A 21,404-nucleotide genomic window follows, 5' to 3' on the forward strand; every position below is an offset into this window, starting at 1 on the left:
GCTGAACCAAAGCACAAGCCAGGCCTCGGGCATGAGGAAGCCGAGTCCTCTTGGTGGCCTTTCTGCTGGCACTGGTGACTTTATCCCAGCATTAACCCATCCTCAAAGCACCACGCTGTGCTCAGACCCAAGTATCTGATGATTTCCTGGTCTAGCAAGTTGATAGCTTCATCCTTTTTTATTTTTCCACTTGGGAAGTTGGTCTAAGCTTGTGCCTCCGTGCAAGTTTGTGAGTTTTGCTGCTAAGGAGTGAGTCTGTGATTTGCAGCTAGAGCAGAAGTTGTCTGTCTTCGATGCCAGACAGCAAGACAGATTTTAATGTAAAGTGTATAGGAACTGGGAGACGCCTCTGTGCTTAAAGTGCCTCTGCCGGAATCCCTAGGAAAGCCAGAAGAGCAGGATATGGAATTCTGTCACAAGCCACCAAGAATTCCAGTGGCTAGCCAGTGGGCCAAGCAAGAAACCACCCTGAGGAAAATAAATCAGCTTTGGAGGAGCTTGTGTTACGACTTGCTCATGAGGTAAGTGAAGGTCGTCCTGGGGAGCGACCCTGTCTCATCCAGCCCTGCTCCCAAAAAGAGCACAGATCTCCAGACACCAATTCCGGCCCGTTTTATTTGTGTTATTTTATCCCCAGATGATCCTATTTCCTGCATTTTCTGTCTCGATAGTCCTTGTGCCCTGATATGTGCTTGTTTGGGACAAACAGCTGGGGAAGATTCCTTGCGGCAGCAGCCAGTAAACAACAACCAAGAGTCCGCTTTCCTCTTTCCATCAATTCAACGGGAGCAGAAGCTGTTATTTCTAACTGTCAGGCTAGAAGAGAGTGAAAACCACATGCATCCCGCTTAGTTTTCACCCCCTGGTTTAAGAAGGGAGTGATTGGACTCGGTTTTTCTGGATCTGCTCGGAGGGAGGGCGCGCGGATGCTGCGGTGCCTGTTCCCTGGTGCTCGCACTCCTGGTTTCCTGCGCGCTTCCTTGCGGAGGCTGGGACTGGAGCCCTTGGCTTTGAAAAAAAAATAAACAAACCTCAGCTTTGAAGCATGTTGAAAAATATCACGTGGGCTCTGCGAAAAGAAAGAGAAAACAGCCCAAACCCTGGGCCCGATGCTGGGCCTGCGACACGCTTTGCAATGCGCCTTTCGCTGGAAAAAAATGTGCTGGATTTGGACAGGGAATGGGGGGGTCCTTGGCTGTGACTGCAGCAGAAATGGGGGTAACTCACGGGCTCAGCCGCCAACAGTCGGCACAGCGAGTGTGTGTGTTCGGCTGTACGTGTGCGCCTGTCACTGCCCTCTGCCGATGGACTCCGGCAGGCACTCGCATGTCCTAAATGGAGATTTTTCTCCCCGTTTCCTCCCAGCAAAGGCATCACGGATGCTCTTGTCTCTCTCCCAGGGCAGGTGCCCCCTCGATCGCCACCCTGGTCCCATCAGGTGCCTTTTGAAACCCAACCCGAGAGGAACATCCTGCAGGAGGAGCATCCCTGGTTTCCTTCTGCTGCCCTTGCTCCGGCCTTCTCCTCCTCATCCCTGCTCTGTGTGCTGGGAAAACTCTTCCTCCGGGCAAGGAGGAAGCTGCTGCTGCTACCTCCTGGCTCCTCTGTGTCCCAGCAAATTCCTCCCGGCTCCTGCTTGGAGTTTTCCCATCCTTCCCCCCGGGAAGCAGGAGAGAGGGGTGCCCGCGGGATGCGCAGCTCCCCGGCACAGCCCCGCAGCCTGATTCCCACTCATCTTACATTGCACAACCTTAACGCTTAGCCAAATCGTTCTGCAGCTGCAGAAGGAAGTCTGGAAGTGTTTACTTGCGTATTCTAGTGACATTCCTCGGGTTGTTTTCCTACCGGATCCCTCCTGCCCCTGCTTGTGGTTGCTGTGCCACGAACGGCCCCTTTCACATGCTCAGCGAGGAGGCACGAGAAGGGAGCGGGCAGAAATACTTACCACAAATGCATGCGAAGCTCAGGGTCTTGTTGCAACAATTTAAATTAATTCCCCACTTGTTAAAGAAATCGTCCGTGCGAGATAGAGCAATAATGTCATCTGCCCTACCTGCCATCCCCGTGCTTCCCAACGCCTCCGCACGGGTTTGCACGTTGCGGCGGGCGCCGGAGCTGCGCGCGGGGGATTATTTCCTGGAGGAACCCACAAATAACGGCTGAATGACAACCAGGATGAGGAACTTGGGATTGGTTCACGGGCTATTCATGAAGAGAGAAAGAGATGAAATTAGCTGAATGAACTGTTCATTATGCATTATTCAGCCAGCTGTACTAATTAGTGCCTTAAGGACTGTTCCTGTTCCCGCTGCAGCCAACTCCCAAACTGCTTTTGATTTCAGCGGGAGCAGGATGGAGCCCTCCGAGAACAGGCCCGGTGCCTGTTTCCTTTGCAATGCCCTTTTTTTTTTCCGCCTTTACTCCTGCTTATTGATTCCAACTTTCTGTTTCTTCCATTAAAATGGCTACTTCTAAAATGTCCTGCGTGCCAATCCGTTAATTGCAGGAAAAGGAAAATACCACCGGTCCCAGGGCGGGCATCCTACGCCCAGTATGTGCTCTGAAGGAGAATGTTTTCTGTGCATCTCCTGGCTCTGCTGCTCTCTGGCACCAAGAACCCAGAGGATGATGGAAAACGTGAAGCCAGAGATGTCACTAGGGCAGAAGGTGCCCAGGTGGTGACACCCGGTTGTCCCTTGGTCCCGCAGCGTCGCGGTGGTGCCGGTGGGTTCAGAGCTGCGGAGGAGGCAGGAAGCTCCCAGCCCCGGAGCTCTGGGGCTGCTCTCCACACGCTGCCTAAAATGGATATAAAGGAGCCTCGGGATGGAATTTATTTTCTTCCTAAGATCATCCCTAAAATAACAAACACAAGAAAACTGGTGACATGCGGTACATCTGTTTGAATAACACGGGCCTTCTGTCTGCAAAAGCGGAAACTCCAAATAACTCTTTGATTTGTGTTTCCTTTCTTCTCCGTCCCCCTCTCCTCCTCCTCACTACTGTACACAAATCTGCTCCGCACACTCCGAGGCGCCAGCTCCCTCTCCCCGGATGAGCTTGTTTTTGTGCCGTGTGATGGTTATTTAATTTCCTCTCCGCGTCTAACGCAGCTAATATTTATCTTCCCTGATGGGATCGCGGCTCTGTTTATCCGCGGATGTCAAGGGGGTAAGGACGGCACTTCTTGGGAGCCGATGGACCAAATTCCAGCCCTCTGACTGCATTGCGGGGAATAGCATCTTCCCCCGCCGCCGTCCCACGGCAGCCAACTATCCCGGTTGAGGAAAAGCAATTAGGACTTAAATATGTGCTTAAAGTTAGCCCGGGCAGAAGCCCTCGTCTAAATAGGGAGGCTCTCTGAGCCGGAGCCAGCCGAGTCACTGTGGCAGGCGACGTTCCGCATGGAGAAAACCTGGCCCCATGGGAGCCGGCTAATTGCTGCCCCACGAGCAGCAAGGCCAGGAAAACGGCAGCCACTGGCCATTTCTCTGTGTTTTTATGAAAAGCCGCTAAACGCAGCGTTTAAATAGAAGTGAAATTGCAACCGTGGCACCATTTCCAGCAGCTCTGCTGAAATCAATACAACCCTCATTGAAAAAATGCAAAAAAAAAACCAGGATCTTCTCCAGTTTTGTGTTTTGTCGGTTTTCTTTTGTCCAAAGCTGCCATCTAAACCAAGTAACAAACCATATTTTCGTCATTAAATTCACTTCCTTTCTGCACTCGCCTTTGCGCTTCGTTACCGCACACGATTTTCCGATTTTCCTGATTTTTTTTTTTTTTTGGCCAGCCCTCCGAGCTAATATCACAACTATGGATCTGGGGTTTATTTATAGCCCCGAGCTCGGCGGAGGGCTGTGTGTCTGGTGTTGCTGTGGAAACGGGGATTCTCGGAGCAGAAGGATTTCGAAGGGATTTTAAAAGGGACCTGCTGGATTGGAGCAGTATCATTCGCTTCCAGCAGCCTGCATGTAACTTTAAGGCATTAAACCTACCTGGAGAAAACACCCGGTGGGCTCAGCTCGTCCTGCGGGGTTGTTATGACCAGGGCAGAGCTCCGGATGGGCCGCGTGGCAGGGGACAGCGGTGCAGACGGCGGGTGCTGGCGCGTGGTGTGGGTGACAGGGACACGTGGTGGCAGGGGTAGAGAGCGGGAAACACCCTCGTTTTGCACGTCTGAGTTTGCAAAACTCCCGCTTATCGCAACGAATCCGCAGCTTTGAGAGCGGCATGAAGCAGCATATGCTGGGAATTAGGTTTTACCTCGTTAGACAGTGATGTAAATGATTTTATGTTTCCCTCAGATAGTGTCTAATGGAGGCGAGTGTGACGGATGTGGTCCTACCTGCCGGCAGCATCTTCTATCAGTGGGGAAGTGATGGGCAGACCCAGAAAGTCCCTGTTGGACCTTGCAGAGGGTCCCTGTGCCACCGGTTTGCGGCCAGCAACGGGCAGGAGGTGAGAAACCCCCCTTTGCCCCTCACTGAGACCAAAGTGCAGGGGACACAGCAGCACCTGGACGAGGCCAAGCCATTCCGGCCCGTCCTGGGGTCAAACCCACATTAAAACCCCGCCGAGTGCAGCAGGGTGCTGTGCCTGCCGTGGCACCGGTGTTAAAGGGGGCAATTCCCGATGAACTTCATGGAGCTGCTCATGGAAAAAACCTGTCCCTCCTCGCAGGCTGTCCTGGCAGCCCCAGGCCTGAGCCAGGCTCCCTAATATAATATAATATAATATAATATAATATATATAATACAATATAATTCAGTATAATACGATATAGCAGGATTCAAGCAGTAGTTCTGCTCAGAAAGCAGCTCCAGAGCCGCATCTGCAACACAGGCCCGGATTGGGTTTGAGGTGCATCCAGGCTCCTGAGCTCGAAAAACCAACCCAAAAACAACCCAGAAAACGTCACCGCGGCCGAGGGGAGGGACAGGCAGGGCCACGTGCCTATCCCACTAGCCCACCAGTGTCTTTAAACTCACAAACCGGGGCCCAAATGTCAGAGCTGATTATCCGCTGCCTTTCGTTTCCCTAAGGAAAAGCAGCCCCGGCAGCGCGCGGGGCTCCGCGGATCCCGGAGCAGCCCTGACATTTGCTCAGCACATTCCCCAGGCCCGCGCTGGCACGAGGAGCGTCGTGCCTGGCTGCAAGTTGTTACCGTGATATTAGATTAAAAATAGAAGAGCGGGAGCTGATACTCCTAGGCCAGTGGAATGGCAATTCAGTACTTAGCTTTTCCATTAGAGGGTGCCAGGAACCTACTGTTGCTGCAGACCCCAGAAATCCCGGGAAGCTTGATGTGCTCCTGTGCATTTTGGGACCTGGTGGCTCTCCTTGCTTCCACGCTCTCCCTGCTCATGCTGCCCTCGTGTAATTTGGCTGTCACACAAAACACAGGTGGGAAAAGCTGGGGGTGGCTGTACTCGAAGGTCCATCATGGTGCAATGTGTTCAAACAACACAGCTGGGGCCCTCAGCCTCCACTTCTTGGTACATTTACTGATGAATTATCAGCTGTGACCACCTGCAAGGCCAAAAAATGCATATGAGAATATGGAGAAATTGCAAGATCAGTCTTAGCAGCAAGAGATTCTTTAGAAAGGGAAGAAAACCGCTCCTGCCTCTTCGGGTCATTGGAAGAAACACACATTTGGTGCACAGAGTGGTAGAGCTGGCTCGCAGGCTTCATTTTGGTATTGATTCTACCAGAAAACATGGAAAAAGCATTAGTGAAACTATGCAGATCAGTCTGTCACCCCCAGTGGTGTGGAGACCCTGACATAGGTCCAATGCAGCTTCAGCCGCTGTTACCCCGTGGGAAAGGCAAGAAGAAACCTTGGACCAGGATACAAGCCACCCTCATCTTGACTGCTTTCTGCACTGATTTGTGGTTCACTGTTGGGCAAACCCGTCCCCAAGCATCACTGTCCTCATCTAACCATCCAGGCCAGTGACAGAGGTGGTGCGAGAGCCAGTGACTTATTTGAGACGGTGATTTCACAGCAAGGTGCAGCTCGGTCCCTAGTGTGACATGGTCCCCATGTGTCATAGAATCATAGAATGCTTAGGGTTGGAAGGGACCTCTAGGGATCATCTAGTCCAACCCCCCTGCATACGCAGGGACACCTAAAGCACGTGGCACAGGACTGCGTCAAGCGGTTTTGAAGAGATCCAGAGAAGGAGACTCCACAACCTCTCTGGCAGCCTGTTCTAGTGCTCTGTCACCCTCACTGTTAAGAAATTTTTCCTTAAGTTCCTGTGGAACTTTTGGTGCTTCAGTTTCCGGCCATTTCCTCTAGTCCTATCAGTGGCCACCACTGAAAAGAGGCCGCCACCATCCTCTGCACTCCCTCCCTTGAGGTACTTATAGACACTGCTTAGATCCCCTCTCAGCCTTCTCTTCTCCAGGCTGAACAGGCCCAGCTCCCTCAGCCTCTCCTCATAGGGCAGATGTTCCAGGCCCCTGATCATCCTCGTAGCCCTGCGCTGGACTCTCTCCAGCAGCTCCACATCCCTCTTGTCCTGTGGAGCCCAGAACTGGACACAATACTCCAGATGCGGCCTCACCAGGGCTGAGTAGAGGGGCAGGATCCCCTCCCTGGACCTGCTGGAGACGTCCCCATGGAGCTGGGGCCACCCGCCAGCCATCTCCGTGGCCGAGGTGACACCCTGCAGCTGCCCAAGGCTCCGGTTCCTCCGGAGCTTTGAAGCACTCCGATTTCACCGGACGGAATAGCAAATCACTGTGCTCTAGTCCTGGCCGCACAGAGGGAGGCACCGAAGGATGGTGTCATCTTACCTCACTGCAACGTGCTGCTTCGCTGAGGGATCCCAAAGCATTTTATGGACTAAATATAAACCAGGGATGTGTGGGGAGGAACCACCATAGTGGCGACAAATAACTTGGAGGTTTCCTCTTCAGAGTTTAGCTTGAGCTCTTAAAAAATCCAGGCCCGTATTCAATGTTTGATTTATTATGCGAAGACGCCAGGATTATTCGAGATAAGTCAGGAATTGAAGTGGGTGCTATTTGGCACTAACTTTTTGTCTGAGACCCTTGTTTCAGATTAACCATCAAAATTCACAGGCTCTTGAAGATCCCACTGACTTCAGTCATGAAGGGAAGGTGGAGGGAAGGGTCAAATGATGCTGGTAAATATGACCAAGGAGGAAATGTGAAGGGGAACATTAGGGATGGGAGAAAAGCATTCCCAGGAGTGGGGAGCCGAAGGGAGATGCTGCTTCTGGCTGAAAGTGAGGCTGGATAAGGAGAGAAATAGGAGTGAGAGAGCCAGGACAGGGAAAGGACCCCCCAGCTCTGCTCCTTCATCCCTTGTGTCTGAGATGAGCAGTTTCAATCCACATCCCTTTTTCCCCCAGTTCAGAAGATTTTCAGCATTAGGCAGGACCAAGGTGTGCGTTTAATCCCGTGAACATTCAAATAGCTTTTCTTCGTCATCCCGTGCTCTGTGCCTGGGGTGTCTCTTGGCGGTGACAGCTGAGTTAATCTGGAGTTTTAGGATTCTCGCCGTGTGATTTCTCTATGCCTCGCGCTTCCAGGGCTGCGTGCCTTTATCCCTCACCCTTTCTTTTCCGCCTGGATTATCCCATGTTAATAGGTACCATGTAATATGTAAGTCTGTTGTTAATGACTCCTGAATGCTGCTTGCTGATTCCTTAAGCAGATCTTGAAATCCCATGAATCTGACTTAGAGTTTTGTGGGTGTTTTCTTCTTTCATCTCTCCTCTCTCCCCTTTCCTCTCCCCTTTCCTTTCCTTTCCTTTCCTTTCCTTTCCTTTCCTTTCCTTTCCTTTCCTTTCCTTTCCTTTCCTTTCCTTTCCTTTCCTTTCCTTTCCTTTCCTTTCCTTTCCTTTCCTTTCCTTTCCTTTCCTTTCCTTTCCTTTCCTTTCCTTTCCTTTCCTTTCCTTTCCTTTCCTTTCCTTTCCTTCCCTTCCCTTCCCTTCCCTTCCCTTCCCTTCCCTTCCCTTCCCTTCCCTTCCCTTCCCTTCCCTTCCCTTCCCTTCCCTTCCCTTCCCTTCCCTTCCCTTCCTTCCCTTCCCTTCCCTTCCCTTCCCTTCCCTTCCCTTCCCTTCCCTTCCCTTCCCTTCCCTTCCCTTCCCTTCCCTTCCCTTCCCTTCCCTTCCCTTTTCCTTCCCCCCCCTTTTTTTTTAACTCAAAGCATGGAATACGGAGGATACCTTTCCACTCCGGCTTTTGGGAAGCAGTTTCCTGTGTTTAGACAGTCCAAATATGCTATTCTAGACTGCAAAGTGCAGACTGCATCTGCTTGCATCCCCTAAAGAATGGGCTGTAAGAAAGAAACCTCGTTTGAGACACTACATCAAATATAGAAGAAATCCCTATATAGCTGTTTATCTGCTCGGGGAAAAAGAAAAAAAGATCCTTGAGCATTCGTTCTTGACAATGTTTCATAAGAATAGAGTATGAGTAATGTCAATTTTTTCATATTGCTGTCTCTTCTTCCTCAAATGAAAGACATTTCTTTATTTTTGTTATGAATTATAAATCTCTTTGCTACCATCCAAACAATTCTGGGAAACTTCTGCCACCAGCTTTCTGAACGCAGTGAAATACACAGTCCTTGCCATTTGTAATACTCCAAACATTCATTATTCAAGTGACACGGGGACAGAAATATGCACATGGGCCTCTCCATTAAAATGAAAACATAATCCCATCTTCGGGATCAGGTGCCAAACTACCTCGTTACCCTGTTGATTCCCGACCATCCGCAGTTGTGAGTTTAATGGGAGGTTTTCCCAAAACCCCTGCTAGAAGCAGCGATGGATGCACAGTTGCATCATATGCTGCAGAACACTGATATTTTCTTAGGGTGCCTTGAAAACAGGGAAGGGACTTTGTTTTTTTTCCACCTTTCATGAAAAGCCAAACCTTGAGAAACAAAGTGCTGAGGAGGAGCCTTATCTAGATTCCCTAGGCTTGACCACAGGAGTGCAAATCTGGATAAGTGAACTGAAATCCTGATCCCTGTGCTCAAAAGCAGATCTTTTCCCTCCTTCCTTCCACATCCGTGGGCTGACATCAGTGAGATCCTTTTGGATAACAGATCATATTTGCAGGAGTCCTCGCAAATGAGTTTTCTCACTTGTGAAACAGGTGGGACAGCAACTCAAGGCTAGATCCGATGGGATCCTTGGAAAAAAAAAAGCAGGGCCTGAAAGCTGTTCATGTCTGGAAAACTCCCCAAAGTTCCTCAAACCAAACCCACCAGGATTGGCAAAGCTGGGAGACGGGAAACGCTTGGGAGCAGCAGTGCTGATGCCCAGGGCTGGCTTTGCCGGCCCTTTCCTGCATCCCTGATCCGGAGCAGCCTCTGCCCGTTGCAGCCGTGCGATGGGAAGCAGCAGCATGCCAAGCCTTTTCCCGGAGCAGGTTTCTTCTCCTCGCATTATGTCAGCCGCATTTCCTGACAAAAGCAGCAGGAAGGCGCGGGTGACAGATGTCCCTTAATTATCGGCAGCATTCCTGCTCCTTGGTCTCAGGCATTAAATTCAGAGGCTTGAGATGAAGGCCGTGCTTCGTTCGGTTAAGAGTGGCTGCTTTGGTTTTATTTACTAGCGTCTTTCACCTATGGAAAATTCATCATCTTGTTTTTTCCACCCTGGCCAGATCTTCACAAGAGCAGCAGGAGCACCAGGCAGTCTGGTGGGATGGAAAGTCCCGACATGCAGGTGCCTCCAAACTGATTATGTTCTTATTTTGCAAAATCACCACATTTTGGAATGGGAAAGGCAAGGGGGGACCATGTAGCGTGGCAGAGCAGGTCTACTGCTGCTGGAAGGACCTTGATGTTACAGAGCAAGCAGCTGCAAACACTGTCATGTTGGGGTGGTCCAGACAAAGAGAAAGGCAAATGAGACCTCTGGGCATTACAATATGGGGAGAAACCACACCGTTTTCCCCTGGATTGATTTTGAGGCTTCCCAGTGCCTCCTTCCCTGTCTGTCTTGAGCCTTTGCAAGCAACGTTGTCACACATTTCAAACCCAGTTTATAGAATCATATTGGTGCATGAGCAGCCTAGATGATTGATTTTCCGGGCATGTCCCACGGCACCCAAGGACCCAGGGGTGGCAGGGATCACCCCTCGATCCCTCTGGGCCTCTCTCAACCTGCAGCAACAGGTTTTTATTCCCCCGGTTGGAAGCCGAATGACCTGTGTCGCCCGCTCGCCCATCTTTGCCCTTACTTCTTGCAAAATACCCGGGACACCCCTTGCTTCTGCTGCATTGGCATTTACAGGCCCATCCTTCCAACTTGTAAAAGTGCCCAAAAGCTGCTCCGAGCCCCATCGGGGCTGCTTGTTTCAAGGTAGTCCCGTCGGGAAGACCCGCCTGGCCACAGGGAAGGAATGGCTGGAGCCCATCTCGTGCTCCCGGCGTGGAGATTTTTTCCTCCCATGTGTCCCGTTGATCAGGATCAGCTTCTTTGCTGCTGTTTTTGTGCCTCTTGATTTCCACACGGAAACTGGCTCTATTTTTACCCGGCTAAAGCTGATTAGATTTGCAGTAATTGGCAGGATAAACAGACACATACTGTATGCAGCAGGTTAATGCGATACATTCGGTGACCAGTAAATGCACTTAGCCCAGGCCCAGCACAGAGAAGACAATCAAGGTAATTTATTGTACACATGCCTGCAACATGCCCATTAACCAGCTCCATCCTTCCTGCCCCTGCAAGGCCATTTCCCTGGTGAGTCTCACTGCAAAATGCAAAACATTCCCTCATTCTCTCCCAGCGCTTTGCAGAGTGGCATTAAACCCAAGGACACGCAGGAATTGCTCTTTCTGGTAACTCAGGTCTTGACTTGTGTTGACCTGTGAGAGATTATTAGCACTGAAGCAGCCCCGAGTAAAAAAGAGAGATGCTACTTACAACTCATGGGCTGACCTCCTTCAAGTAATGTAATTTCCAGCCATTTCAATCACTTTCATAAGCCTCAGTCTACCAGAAGATTAGCAATAGTCCTGCTTGCCGCAATATTATTCTGCTCTTTAATTGATTTTGGGGGATAATTTAGCTAGAGACCAAGTAGATAGGAGAAAACTTGGGGACAACATGAGGTGATGCTGTACTTCTGGAATTCAATTAACTGGGGGAGGAAACGAGAGGGAAGCGAAAATGAAAATCATTGGTATTTCCAAAGCTGCCTGTTTCCATCTGATGTCCTTAGAGCCTGGGAATGCTCAGGGAATACGAAGGGATTGCAGGGACCCTCCGGAGCCTGGGAGGTGCTTGCTGTATGAGCCATCCTTGGATATGTTGGGATGGGAGCTGCCTGGCTCAAGCTCCTTGCACACTGTATAGGAGTAATATTCCTGATTGCCGCTGCGAATCCAGGGTCAGGACTCTGCTGGAAAGGCAGGGGAATATCCGCACGGTGCGGATGCAGCCTCTCTATGCACAGCTGGGTTTTGAGACCTCTCGGCCATGCAATTTTAATCTATTTAATGTAGGCTCTGGTGGTTCTGGGCTGTTTCTGCATCAGCCCCTTGCTTGGGACCCAGCCAAGGGCTCTGCAGACGGCTAAGGAGACCGTGTCAATAGGATCATCTTTACCCAGCAAACTTGTCACCTCCTCGCTGAAAGACACGTAGTGCAAAAACATCCATCTTCCTCAAAGTCGTGCCTGGCATTCGTTACACCCCCCTCTTTTAATTCTTGATTTATCAAGTTGGGTATTAGCGGTTCCAGCGATTGCCAAAGCTCCATGTCAGGGACAAAAGCCGATAATCAGGGTCACCTTGTTCACCCCTCGCCGCGTGGGCACGGCGCTGGCTCCCTCCCAGCCCTCCAGTACTTCCAGGGGCTGTTCCAAGACCTACTGAAAACCACCATTAACTATCCAGACAGCTCCTTGGCCTCCTCCTTTACAACTCTTACGAGTTATTCAGATCTGCTGGTTTAAAAATATCAAGCTCCATCAGCTTGCTCCTAATGCGCTTCCTATTTACTCTCGGAGAGTATTTCATTAGCACGTTGCCTTTTTTTTTTTCCAATCAGATACAAGGCAGAAGCTTGCACCAAAAACTGCTGCCTTTTCTGGGTTCTTGATTAACCTCCCATTTCTGCATGATACTGGCCCGCTGCTAATGCAAGCTTCCTTTTCCTGAATATCTTGGAAATTTTCCTTCTGCTTTCTCTTCCCCAGCTTCCGAGGCCTATTAATTGCGACCAATTTCCCTTTTCTTCCTTTTATTTTGTGTGTTTATGTTTTATGTGTTAGTCTCAGTGGCTCTTTTGCTTCCCATCCAAGCCATTCTTTTTTAATTTATTATTTTTTAGTGAAGATTTCTGTCTGTTCTACTGCTTTGGAGGGAAAATATTCTTAAAGATTTCTCTCTTTTCAAATATATTTTTCATTTAACTTCTTTGCCCAAATTGATCCGACCTGTAATTATTTTATGCTTTGTGGAATAAGACCTTTTTAAGGTGCTCTCTGTATTGCTGCTTTGAGCTTTACTTCATTTGCACCTTAACAAATAGCATCAAACCGTGATCCTTTGTACCCAGCTGGGTGAGAAACTCATCTTCACCCGGCAAGGTGAGGTCTAATGTGGGATTCCCTCATGTTGGAGGCAATAAGGCAATAGCTTTTGCATTGAGGAGTAAGGAATTATTATTATTATTTTCCAGAAATCCGAAGGATGTTTTAATACCAGCAGTTTGAGACCTCTTGCTTGCATCGTCCAGGCTGAAGTCTGGGGTGATCATGCAAGTTTTTATTGGATATTAGGGACGTGGCTGCTGCAGGAAGCAGGTTGTGTTGAGGCCCCGCTGCAGCCGGCGCTCCGCTGCAGACACTTCCCGTCTCGTGCTTCATTTCCTGGGATATTGATCCCAAATCTCTCCGGATCATTTATTCTCGTGGCTCAGAGCTGGCTTTCGACCTTGACCTGCTTTCAATGCTGCCTTTCCTTGGCCCTCCTGACCCGCTCGCTTCCTAGATAAAAACACCTGGAGATGCAAAACCATTGCAAGCAAACCTCATGTTTTCATCCCAAATCCCACATTACTCCCGGCTGGATGCTGCAGAGGTGAACTGACACCCGGAGGTGACAAGAGCATCACGAGGAGGGAAAAGCCCATTGGAATTTGGGAATGGTGTGAAGTGTAAGCTCAAATTTCCCCACGCTCAGCCTTGTGTACATGAGCAGGGCCATGGAAATACTAACTGACCTGGAAAGGACTCCCCAGGGCAGCAGCAATCAGGGCCATGAGTTTTCAGTGAAGCTAAATCCCGATTTTGGGGAGCTGGTTGGATACAGCAGCATCCCAATGGGTGCATTGGTACCAGCAGCTGGTCCCTATAAACAACCGGCCTCTAGAGCTGGCCATTAATCAACATGCCAATTAGCATTTAAAGCTACCAGAAACATATAAAACTTTCAAGGAAATAATGGGAGGGGTCTGGATTTTTTTTTCTTTGCCAAATTTTTCATCTGTATTCAAGAAAGTACATTTTCTTTTTTTTTTTTTTTTTTTTTTGAAATCTTTGAGGTTTCCACCCAAAGTGTCTCTCCTTCGTGCATAAAATGGCATTTTGCAGTTGCCAGAAAATGAAATACCTGAATTGTTGGATTTGGGGGGAAAAAAATGAAAAATGATGTGCTTGGTGTTGCAGTCATGAAGAACTCAGGGTAATTAATTTCTCTGGCTCTGGCTGCATCTCTTCCTCTCGGTCCTTGCAAAGAGGAAGGCATTGCTTGTGGACCAGTGCAGTGAGACCTATTGATAAATGGACCAGAAAACACAATTAAAAGAGAAAAACCTAATGGGAAACCGCAATGTGAAACTTCCCAGTACGTGGCCAAGTTGGTGGCAGGTCCTGAGTTTTGCAGGCCCTGCCTGACACTAAAAAACCCTGGGTTTTGACCATGAGATCTTAAAGCTCAGTGGTTCCTTGGAGTCTTTGCCAAGACCTCTGGCAAGGGGGCTCAGAGCAGGGTCACTGGTCCCACCTTGGCTCTAAACTAACGCCTGGCGATGACTGTGGTGATGGCAGGAGGGAATTGGGATGCAGGGCACCTGGCCTAACAAACGCACGGATATTTTCCAGAAGAATCTTGTTCTCAGACATTTCACAGGCTTTTGTTTTCCAGCAGAGCTCCCCCTGTAATCCCTGTGCATTAATACACGTGTGTGCATAGATATAGATATAGATGTGTGCATGCACACAGATGCTGCAGATATCTGCATGCTGGAAAATACGCTTGTGTGTTGCAGGCCCAGCACCCTGCTTGCTTCAGGGCCACCAACGGGCCTGGCTCTGCCGGGGGGAGGATTTCAGCTCTTCCACCACCATGGAAAAAATTCCATGGGCAGCCCCGGCGCTGTCCCTCCGTTCTGCCGGACGGCAGCGCTCGGAAATAGCGGGAGAGGTGGGGAAAAAGCAAGGAGCCGCGGAGGGAGCAGCCGGCGGGGAAGGGCGCCCGGGATGCTGTGGGAAGCGCCGAGCGGCACCACGGCGGCTCATGAATAAATAATCCGTGTTGCAGTGGCGGCGAGCTGGACCCGGCGCCGCGCCGCATCAGTCTGCCCGGAGACGCGGCGCCGGTAAACAAGGCCCCGCGCTCGCTCCGTCGCCGCCGCGCGCTCCGTCGCCGCGCGCTCCGGCATCGCGCGCTCCGGCATCATCGCTCCGTCGCCGCTCGCTCCAGCATCGCATCCAGCATCGCATCCGTCGTCGCATCTCCGCCGGGCGCCGCGAGCATCGCCGAGGGGGGCATCCAACACCCGCAATCCTTAGGAATAAGCAGCCCCCCCTCCCTTCCCCTTCCTCCTCCTCCTCCTCCTCCTCCCGCGGGGCGGCTGTGGCGGAGCAGCGCGCGGCGCGGAGGAGGGGAGCCGGGACGCGGGCGGGTAGCGGGGGTTGATACGGGGGGCCGGGCCGCGCTGCGGGGCCGCCCGCGCGGAGCGTCGGCGGCGGCGGCTCCGCGGGCGCGGGAGCCGCATTGCTGCGCGCCGCGATGCTGCCCGCGCCGCGCCCGGGCGCGCAGGGGCGGCCGCGCAGCCCCGCGCCGCGCCGCCTCTGAGCGCCGCTCCCCCCATCGTTTCGATATTTTTTATTCTCTCTCTTGGCGTTTGGCCTCTTTTTTTTTTTTTTTCCCCCTGTTTTTCCTTCCCCCCCTCCTCCCCCCCACCCTTTCCCCGTTCCCTGCCTTGGATGGTTTTTAGGTGGAGTCGTTTGCACCAAAACCCAATAGCTGCTGCTGTTCTTGCTGCTATTTTTTTTTTTTAATGATACTGTTTCCACAGCAGGGGAAGAGAGAACTGATCCTGAACATACTCCCAGAGAATGAATAATCACGGGAAACTGGCTTAAGCAGCTCCCTGGATCTGGTGCATGATTCCTATTTGATTTGATTTTTTTTTCTTTTTTTTCCAAGTCATCGCTCTCATTTTATTTCCTGCATTTTTTTTTTCACCTTTTGGGGGATTTGCAAACCGAATTACATGCATGTCCAGTGGGGGAAGGTTTAATTTTGACGATGGAGGGTCGTACTGTGGAGGCTGGGAGGACGGAAAGGCTCATGGCCACGGAATCTGTACCGGCCCGAAGGGTCAAGGTGAATATTCGGGCTCCTGGAGTCACGGCTTTGAGGTGCTGGGGGTCTACACTTGGCCCAGCGGCAACACTTACCAGGGCACCTGGGCCCAGGGCAAGCGCCATGGCATTGGCATGGAGAGCAAGGGGAAGTGGGTGTACAAAGGAGAGTGGACCCACGGATTTAAGGGACGCTACGGGGTCCGCGAATGCACTGGAAACGGGGCCAAGTACGAAGGCACCTGGAGCAATGGATTACAGGATGGCTACGGGACAGAGACCTACTCGGATGGAGGTAGGTGCCGCGTCGATACCTCCTCGGTGCGGGGTCCCTGGCTTTGCGCTGGGCGCTGCGAGTTTGCGCTCGGGCCGCTTGCCACCAGGGCCACCCCGGCGCGTTGCCACAGGTAGCCCCATAGCCCAAAGGGGCGCCAGGCCCGGCGTCCCGGGGAGGGGGACGGCTGCCCCGCGCCGGGGGTCTTGGCACATGGATCCCCGTCGTGACTGCACCACCCTGACCTGTAGGATCTGCGTGGGGCGGTGGGAGCAGGGCAGGGTGTGGGGGAGATACGGGGGGATTTGGGATTGAAGATGCCCTCGGTTGGGAGCGGGCGGCTGGCCCTGCCTGCAGCCCCCAGCCCGCGACGCCGGGCGAAAGACTTTAATTCGGACAAGGCTCTTACATTCCTAGTTTACGGCTTAATGCTTAGCGTAGGGGCTCAGAGGGATCACAAAAGCTCTTCTCTGCCGTCAACGCGGCTTAACGAGACGTGGAGGGGAAACGGGGATTAAAGAGAAAACAAGGAAACCCAATCGGAGCGGTGGGGAATCGCCCGGCTAACAAGCTTTAAGGCCAAACTAGGGAAAACAGCTGGTGCTCTGCCCTAAGTGGCTATATCATCCTCTCCGATGTCTGGGGCCGCTTCCATCCCAACTGCCACCATAATCCGAGCCGGGCCTACCCGCCGAGGCTGCCGCAGGCCCGGGGGGTCCCTGCGGAGCCGGCTGCCGCTCCGAGGCATTCCCGCTTCCCGGCACGGCCACCCCGAGGGAATTGCAAGGCTTCCAGGACGCATCCCGGCCCTCCTGCGCGGTGCTGCAAGAGCCCTTGCTGGAAAGCCCGGCCGCCGCTTGGCGTTTGCAGGAGGAGGCGGGATGAGCCCTCACCTGCGGCTGCTCTTTTGTGCTCCCGGGGGGGACATGCACTGATCTCATCAGTCTGAAGATTTGTTGTTTTATTATTTTTCTTGCCGCTTGGTTTCTCCTGAAGGCAAATGCGGCTGCAACCTTTTGTTTCACGCACCTGGAGTAAAGCCGGGGCTTAGTGCAAAGCTGCCGGGCCTGCCTGCAAGCAGCGGGCGATGCTGCCGCTTCCCGGGAGGGGGGCAAGCGCGGCCCGGAGCGGGCATGGGGCCAGGAGGGCCGTGGAGGGGACATCCGTGGGCGCTCCGGAGCGCGGCGCCGTCCCCCCGCTCCCCGCCGGGGACATTTTCCGGCAGGCAGAGCGGAGGGAGGGATGGAGGAGGGCGGGAGCATCCCCGGTCCCCGAGGGCTGCGGTGGCGATGGCGGCGCCGGCAGCTGCACCCGGAGCATCCCGGATGGAGCCGCCAGGATCCGACGCGCGCCAGGAAGCGGCTGCCGAGCGGGGTGGGCTGTGAGCAGGTCGCGCTTTCCCAGAAAATACCAGAAGGAAAAAGCATCCTCTTCCATCTTGGCTTCCCGAGCCAGGCACCCCGCATCCGTGCTCCTGGCCGGTGTGCCGGGCGGAGTGGAGAAGACGGGGAGGGAAAGGAAAGGCCGGGATGTGTAGCAAAGCGCTCATCCCGGAGAGCTTGCAAAACCTCTGGAATTTTGGGAAGGCCGCGCTCCAGAGAGCCCGGCGTCGCGGCCAGGCCCCAGCCCACGGCCCTGCTCTCCCCACCTTCAATTGCCCTCGTCTCAACGCGGTTGCAAGCACCCGGGTGCAAATCTCTGGTCGATCTGGGTGCAAAACCCGGCACCTATGGGGCACTAACCCTTAAGGGACTTTGCCCCTTTGCCCACAAAATGTGGCCACACGCGGGCGTATTCTGGGGGGGCGGCTGCATCGCTCTGGCCCAGGAGAGGCAGCTCCCAGGGAGGATCTTTCTTGTTTCCCCTGCCGAGTTATTAGCTCCGTCGCACTGAAGTATCCTCGAATCCTCGCCCCAGCATCTGTCACTCGCCACCCACGGCTAAATATTCATCCCTTGCGTGTTTTTTTTTTAGCGCAGCCACCAGGGCGAGGGGATGGGTCCCTAAATGCACAGCGAGGATGAGGAGGCACGGCACGCGGGGAGGCTCCTCTCTCCCATTCCACCCTTGCTTTGCACGAGGGCGGAGAAGGGCAAGGCTGGAAACTCCGCCGAGCGTTACCGCTGCTCCCTGAGCAAGAGTTATATATATTTTTTCATGCGGATCCGCGCGTCCGGCCCCGGGGGATGGCGAGCGAGGCCCACGGGGCCGTTGCCCCCGCACGCAGCTTGCAGCTTCTCACACCTCCCACGGCGCCGCGCGCGTCGCCCCGCGCTCGCGGACCCACTCGCACGTGGGCTCGCCGGGGCCGAGCGCGCATGCTCCGCTGCAGGCAGCCTCCACGGCGCCCTGCACATTCCCTGCTTCCCCCGGGAACGCTTCCTGGGTTTTTTTGCCGAATCCCTGCGAGGTTGCGTGCTGCAGGAGCCCGCACCTCCGCGCCCCGGTTCCCTGTGAAGCGGCGGCGCTGCAGCCCGCTCCGCTAGCACGTGCCTCCGGTCTGCAAAGCTAATTGCTTCTAAATGGCTGATGAGGAGAAAACATGCGATGGAGCAGGGCCGAGGCGCCTCGCCGGGCTCTGTCCCCCTGCATTTCACTGGTTCCTCCAAATCCACTTGGATCTGACTAGTGAGGGCGAATTTCCATGCGATCTCCTAGCGCCCGTGCCAGGATTACCCTAAAAATCCCAAGGCTGGTGCTGTTTTGCTGCTGCAAAGGGGCTGTGAATGCACTTTCAGTAGCAGGTGGCGGGAAGAAGCTGCTCCCGGTGCCCTGCAGGAGCCAGACACAGAGCTCACTGTGCTAAGGACCCCCTAAGCCCCCCAAAAACATTAAACTTAATTCCTAAGACATCTTTCTATTTAGACGTGGTGCAGCAGATCCTTGCAGTGCCTTAAGTGGGAATAGGAGAGCGATGACTGAGACATCAGGCCACAGCGAGCATAGAAAAATGAATCAAAATACTAAATGAAGATTCTGACCAGTGTCATTAAAAATAAATGATCTGAACTCGTTATAATTACTTCTCTGCCTGGAACATGCTGCTTAGTTTCAGGTACAGCTCAGGACAGAAGAAGAAAGATTTTAACGTGGGGAGAAGAACGTGGCCCCAACGTCACCGGGTGGGATTAAACCCAAGCTCCATCTTCTCTAGGAATTTGGGGATGCCTGGGGAAAATGTGTGGCATGGCCCTTGGGGGTAATTTGTCCCCTTAAAATCTCCTCCTGCCTGCTCACAGAGACTGACTTGAGCCCTGAAGCAAAACTGCAATAGCCTTTCCCACTTTTTTTCATTATCTGTGATAAATTTGGGTGCCCGTGACAGGGCTAAAAATGTGCACCTACTTTATCAGTCTCAGCTCAACAGTATGGAAAATTCTTCCTCCAAGTATTTCAACCCGCCTGGAAGTATTTTCCTCTCCCTAGTAGCCCGGCCTCATAGGGCTGCATCGTCCTCAGGGTTGTATGAAGAGGCAAAGCCTGGGCTTGTTTGGGGAAAAGCAGAGGCCTCCACTTTTGGGGGCTGCACTGGTGGAAAATGCAAAAACACTAGAGCTTGTTGTGCAAAACCCGGGGAATTTGCATGGATGGTAGGGACCACTCTTGGCATCCCGTGTTCCACCTGGTTGTGCAGCACCCACTGCTGCCCGTGAGCGTTTTTCCCTTGAATCTCCAGTTCTTGCAGTCGTGTGGGTTTTTTTTCCCAGTATTTTCAGTTTTATTTTTGAAACAAAGTTCCCATGCAGACCCTTGCTGACAAATAATTCTTTTAGACGTGGAAACTAGAAGACGAGAACCTAAAAATGCCTTGCGTTGAAAGACGACTTGATTTTTCCATTAATCTGATTAATTTTGACTGCCCAGAGTCGGCAACGCCGATGCAAATGAATGATCTGTATTGCCGCAGCCATGACTTGAAGATATAAGTATGGGAATGGCATAAACCCAAAGAAACAAAAGGACAGAGAAAGGGGCTGAAGCTGATGCAGAGAAACCACTGGGAGATCTGAGGTGCCGCTGGGCATGACTTTTGCTGCCCAAATTGGCCCAGGGCTGCTGCATTTGGGGCTGTGCAACCTCCTGAAGTGCCAGGAACGGGCCCAGAGGGAGGCTTGGAGAAAACCCACCTGAATGGCCAATTTTGCATTTGCGGGTTGGTTTGGATTGATATGTGTTTTTATCCTGCAAAGGCAGATTTTTGCCTTTTAAGGAAGTGGTTGCAATCCATGCACCATCATTGCCTTGGAGCAGCTGCTCCTTTCCCCAGATTTTTTTTCCCAGCAGAGGCTCCGCTTCCTCTTAACTCCAAGCGAAACACCATGAATATTCGTGAACAAATGACGAGCCAGTGCAAAATTCCCAGTTTTGTAAACGGGTGCTCAGAGATGGCCATGGCAGGGGGACACTTTCCCGTTCACGCCAACGCTTTGGGTGTGCAAGGTGCTTTCCTGGGCTGAACATGGGAGCTGTCCTTTCTGGCACAATAATAAATAATAAATAATAATGAATCATGCAATTAAGGCTCCTGTCATCAAAGGCCATGGGGCCAGCACCGTTTTGGGGTCAGAATTGCCCTTTGAGGAGCCCTCGCTCCCGTGCACCACTGTGCTGAGGAATGGGGCGAGATCAGCGAGTTTGTGGTGAGGATTAACGCGCTCGGGGATTAACACTCGGAGCATTAGCCCGATTTTACTCTACTTTGCGAGGGGAGCACATTAGCAATAATAAAGGTGCCGAGCGATATGCTAATATCGCACACAAATGCTATATTCCCCCCGAGTCCAGCGCCCGACGCGTTAAGAAGAACCACGGCCGCCCTGAAAGGCAGCCCGAGCCCCATCCGAATTAGCGATGCTGAGATTGGATTGTCATTCTAATGTTTTGCAGCGTTTCTCCAAATGCTGGCTGGAAAAGGCAATTACCGAGGGCTGCAAACAAACTTGGGGAAGCTTGAGATAGACAGAGCAATAATGAGCGCGGAGAGGGCGGCAGCGCCCGGGATGGACTCGCCGTTCGCCGCGCACGGAGAGGAGCAAATTGAGTTTTTCCCCTTCTAAGCAAAGAGGAGGGGACAGTGCCCGCTGAATGTCCTCGAAGGGGATGCGCCGATGTGTGCGGGGAAAATGGGAAAAAAAAAGGGGGAAATGGGCTGCTGGCTCCAGCCTCTGGAGGGATCCATCACCCAACGCTACCAGCCCCTCTGCTTGTGCGCTCAGCCGGAGGGTCCCTGCCAGTCCTGGGCGCTCAGCACTGTAGAAAATGCAAGCTCACCGCGCTGACACAAGCCACATCCTTCCTCTTGATCATTTCTTATTTGTTGAGCCCCAGCAAGGTACTTAATACCACCAGCACCCAGGCAGGAGCATCACAGCCCTTTACAGCTCCACCGTAGCTCTTCTCCTCTTCTCCTCTTCTCTTCTCTTCTCTTCTCTTCTCTTCTCTTCTCTTCTCTTCTCTTCTCTTCTCTTCTCTTCTCTTCTCTTCTCTTCTCTTCTCTTCTCTTCTCTTCTCTTCTCTTCTCTTCTCTTCTCTC

At 52.5% G+C, this 21,404-nt stretch overlaps 1 protein-coding gene across 1 annotated transcript; it reads left to right on the forward strand.

Annotated features, from left to right (window-relative positions):
• The first annotated feature begins 15,204 nt into the window (after nucleotides 1-15,204).
• On the forward strand, nucleotides 15,205-16,008 carry LOC104567451 (junctophilin-3). Its single transcript, XM_010214273.2, has one exon. The coding sequence runs from the start codon at nucleotides 15,511-15,513 to the stop codon at nucleotides 16,006-16,008; it is 498 nt and encodes a 165-aa protein (XP_010212575.2). The 5' UTR covers nucleotides 15,205-15,510.
• Nucleotides 16,009-21,404: the final 5,396 nt, after the last annotated feature.

The sequence above is a fragment of the Tinamus guttatus genome, unplaced genomic scaffold (assembly GCF_059628265.1).
Source record: "Tinamus guttatus ecotype Peru unplaced genomic scaffold, ASM5962826v1 Tinamus_guttatus_pri_ptg000323l, whole genome shotgun sequence".
NCBI classification, from domain to species: domain Eukaryota; kingdom Metazoa; phylum Chordata; class Aves; order Tinamiformes; family Tinamidae; genus Tinamus; species Tinamus guttatus.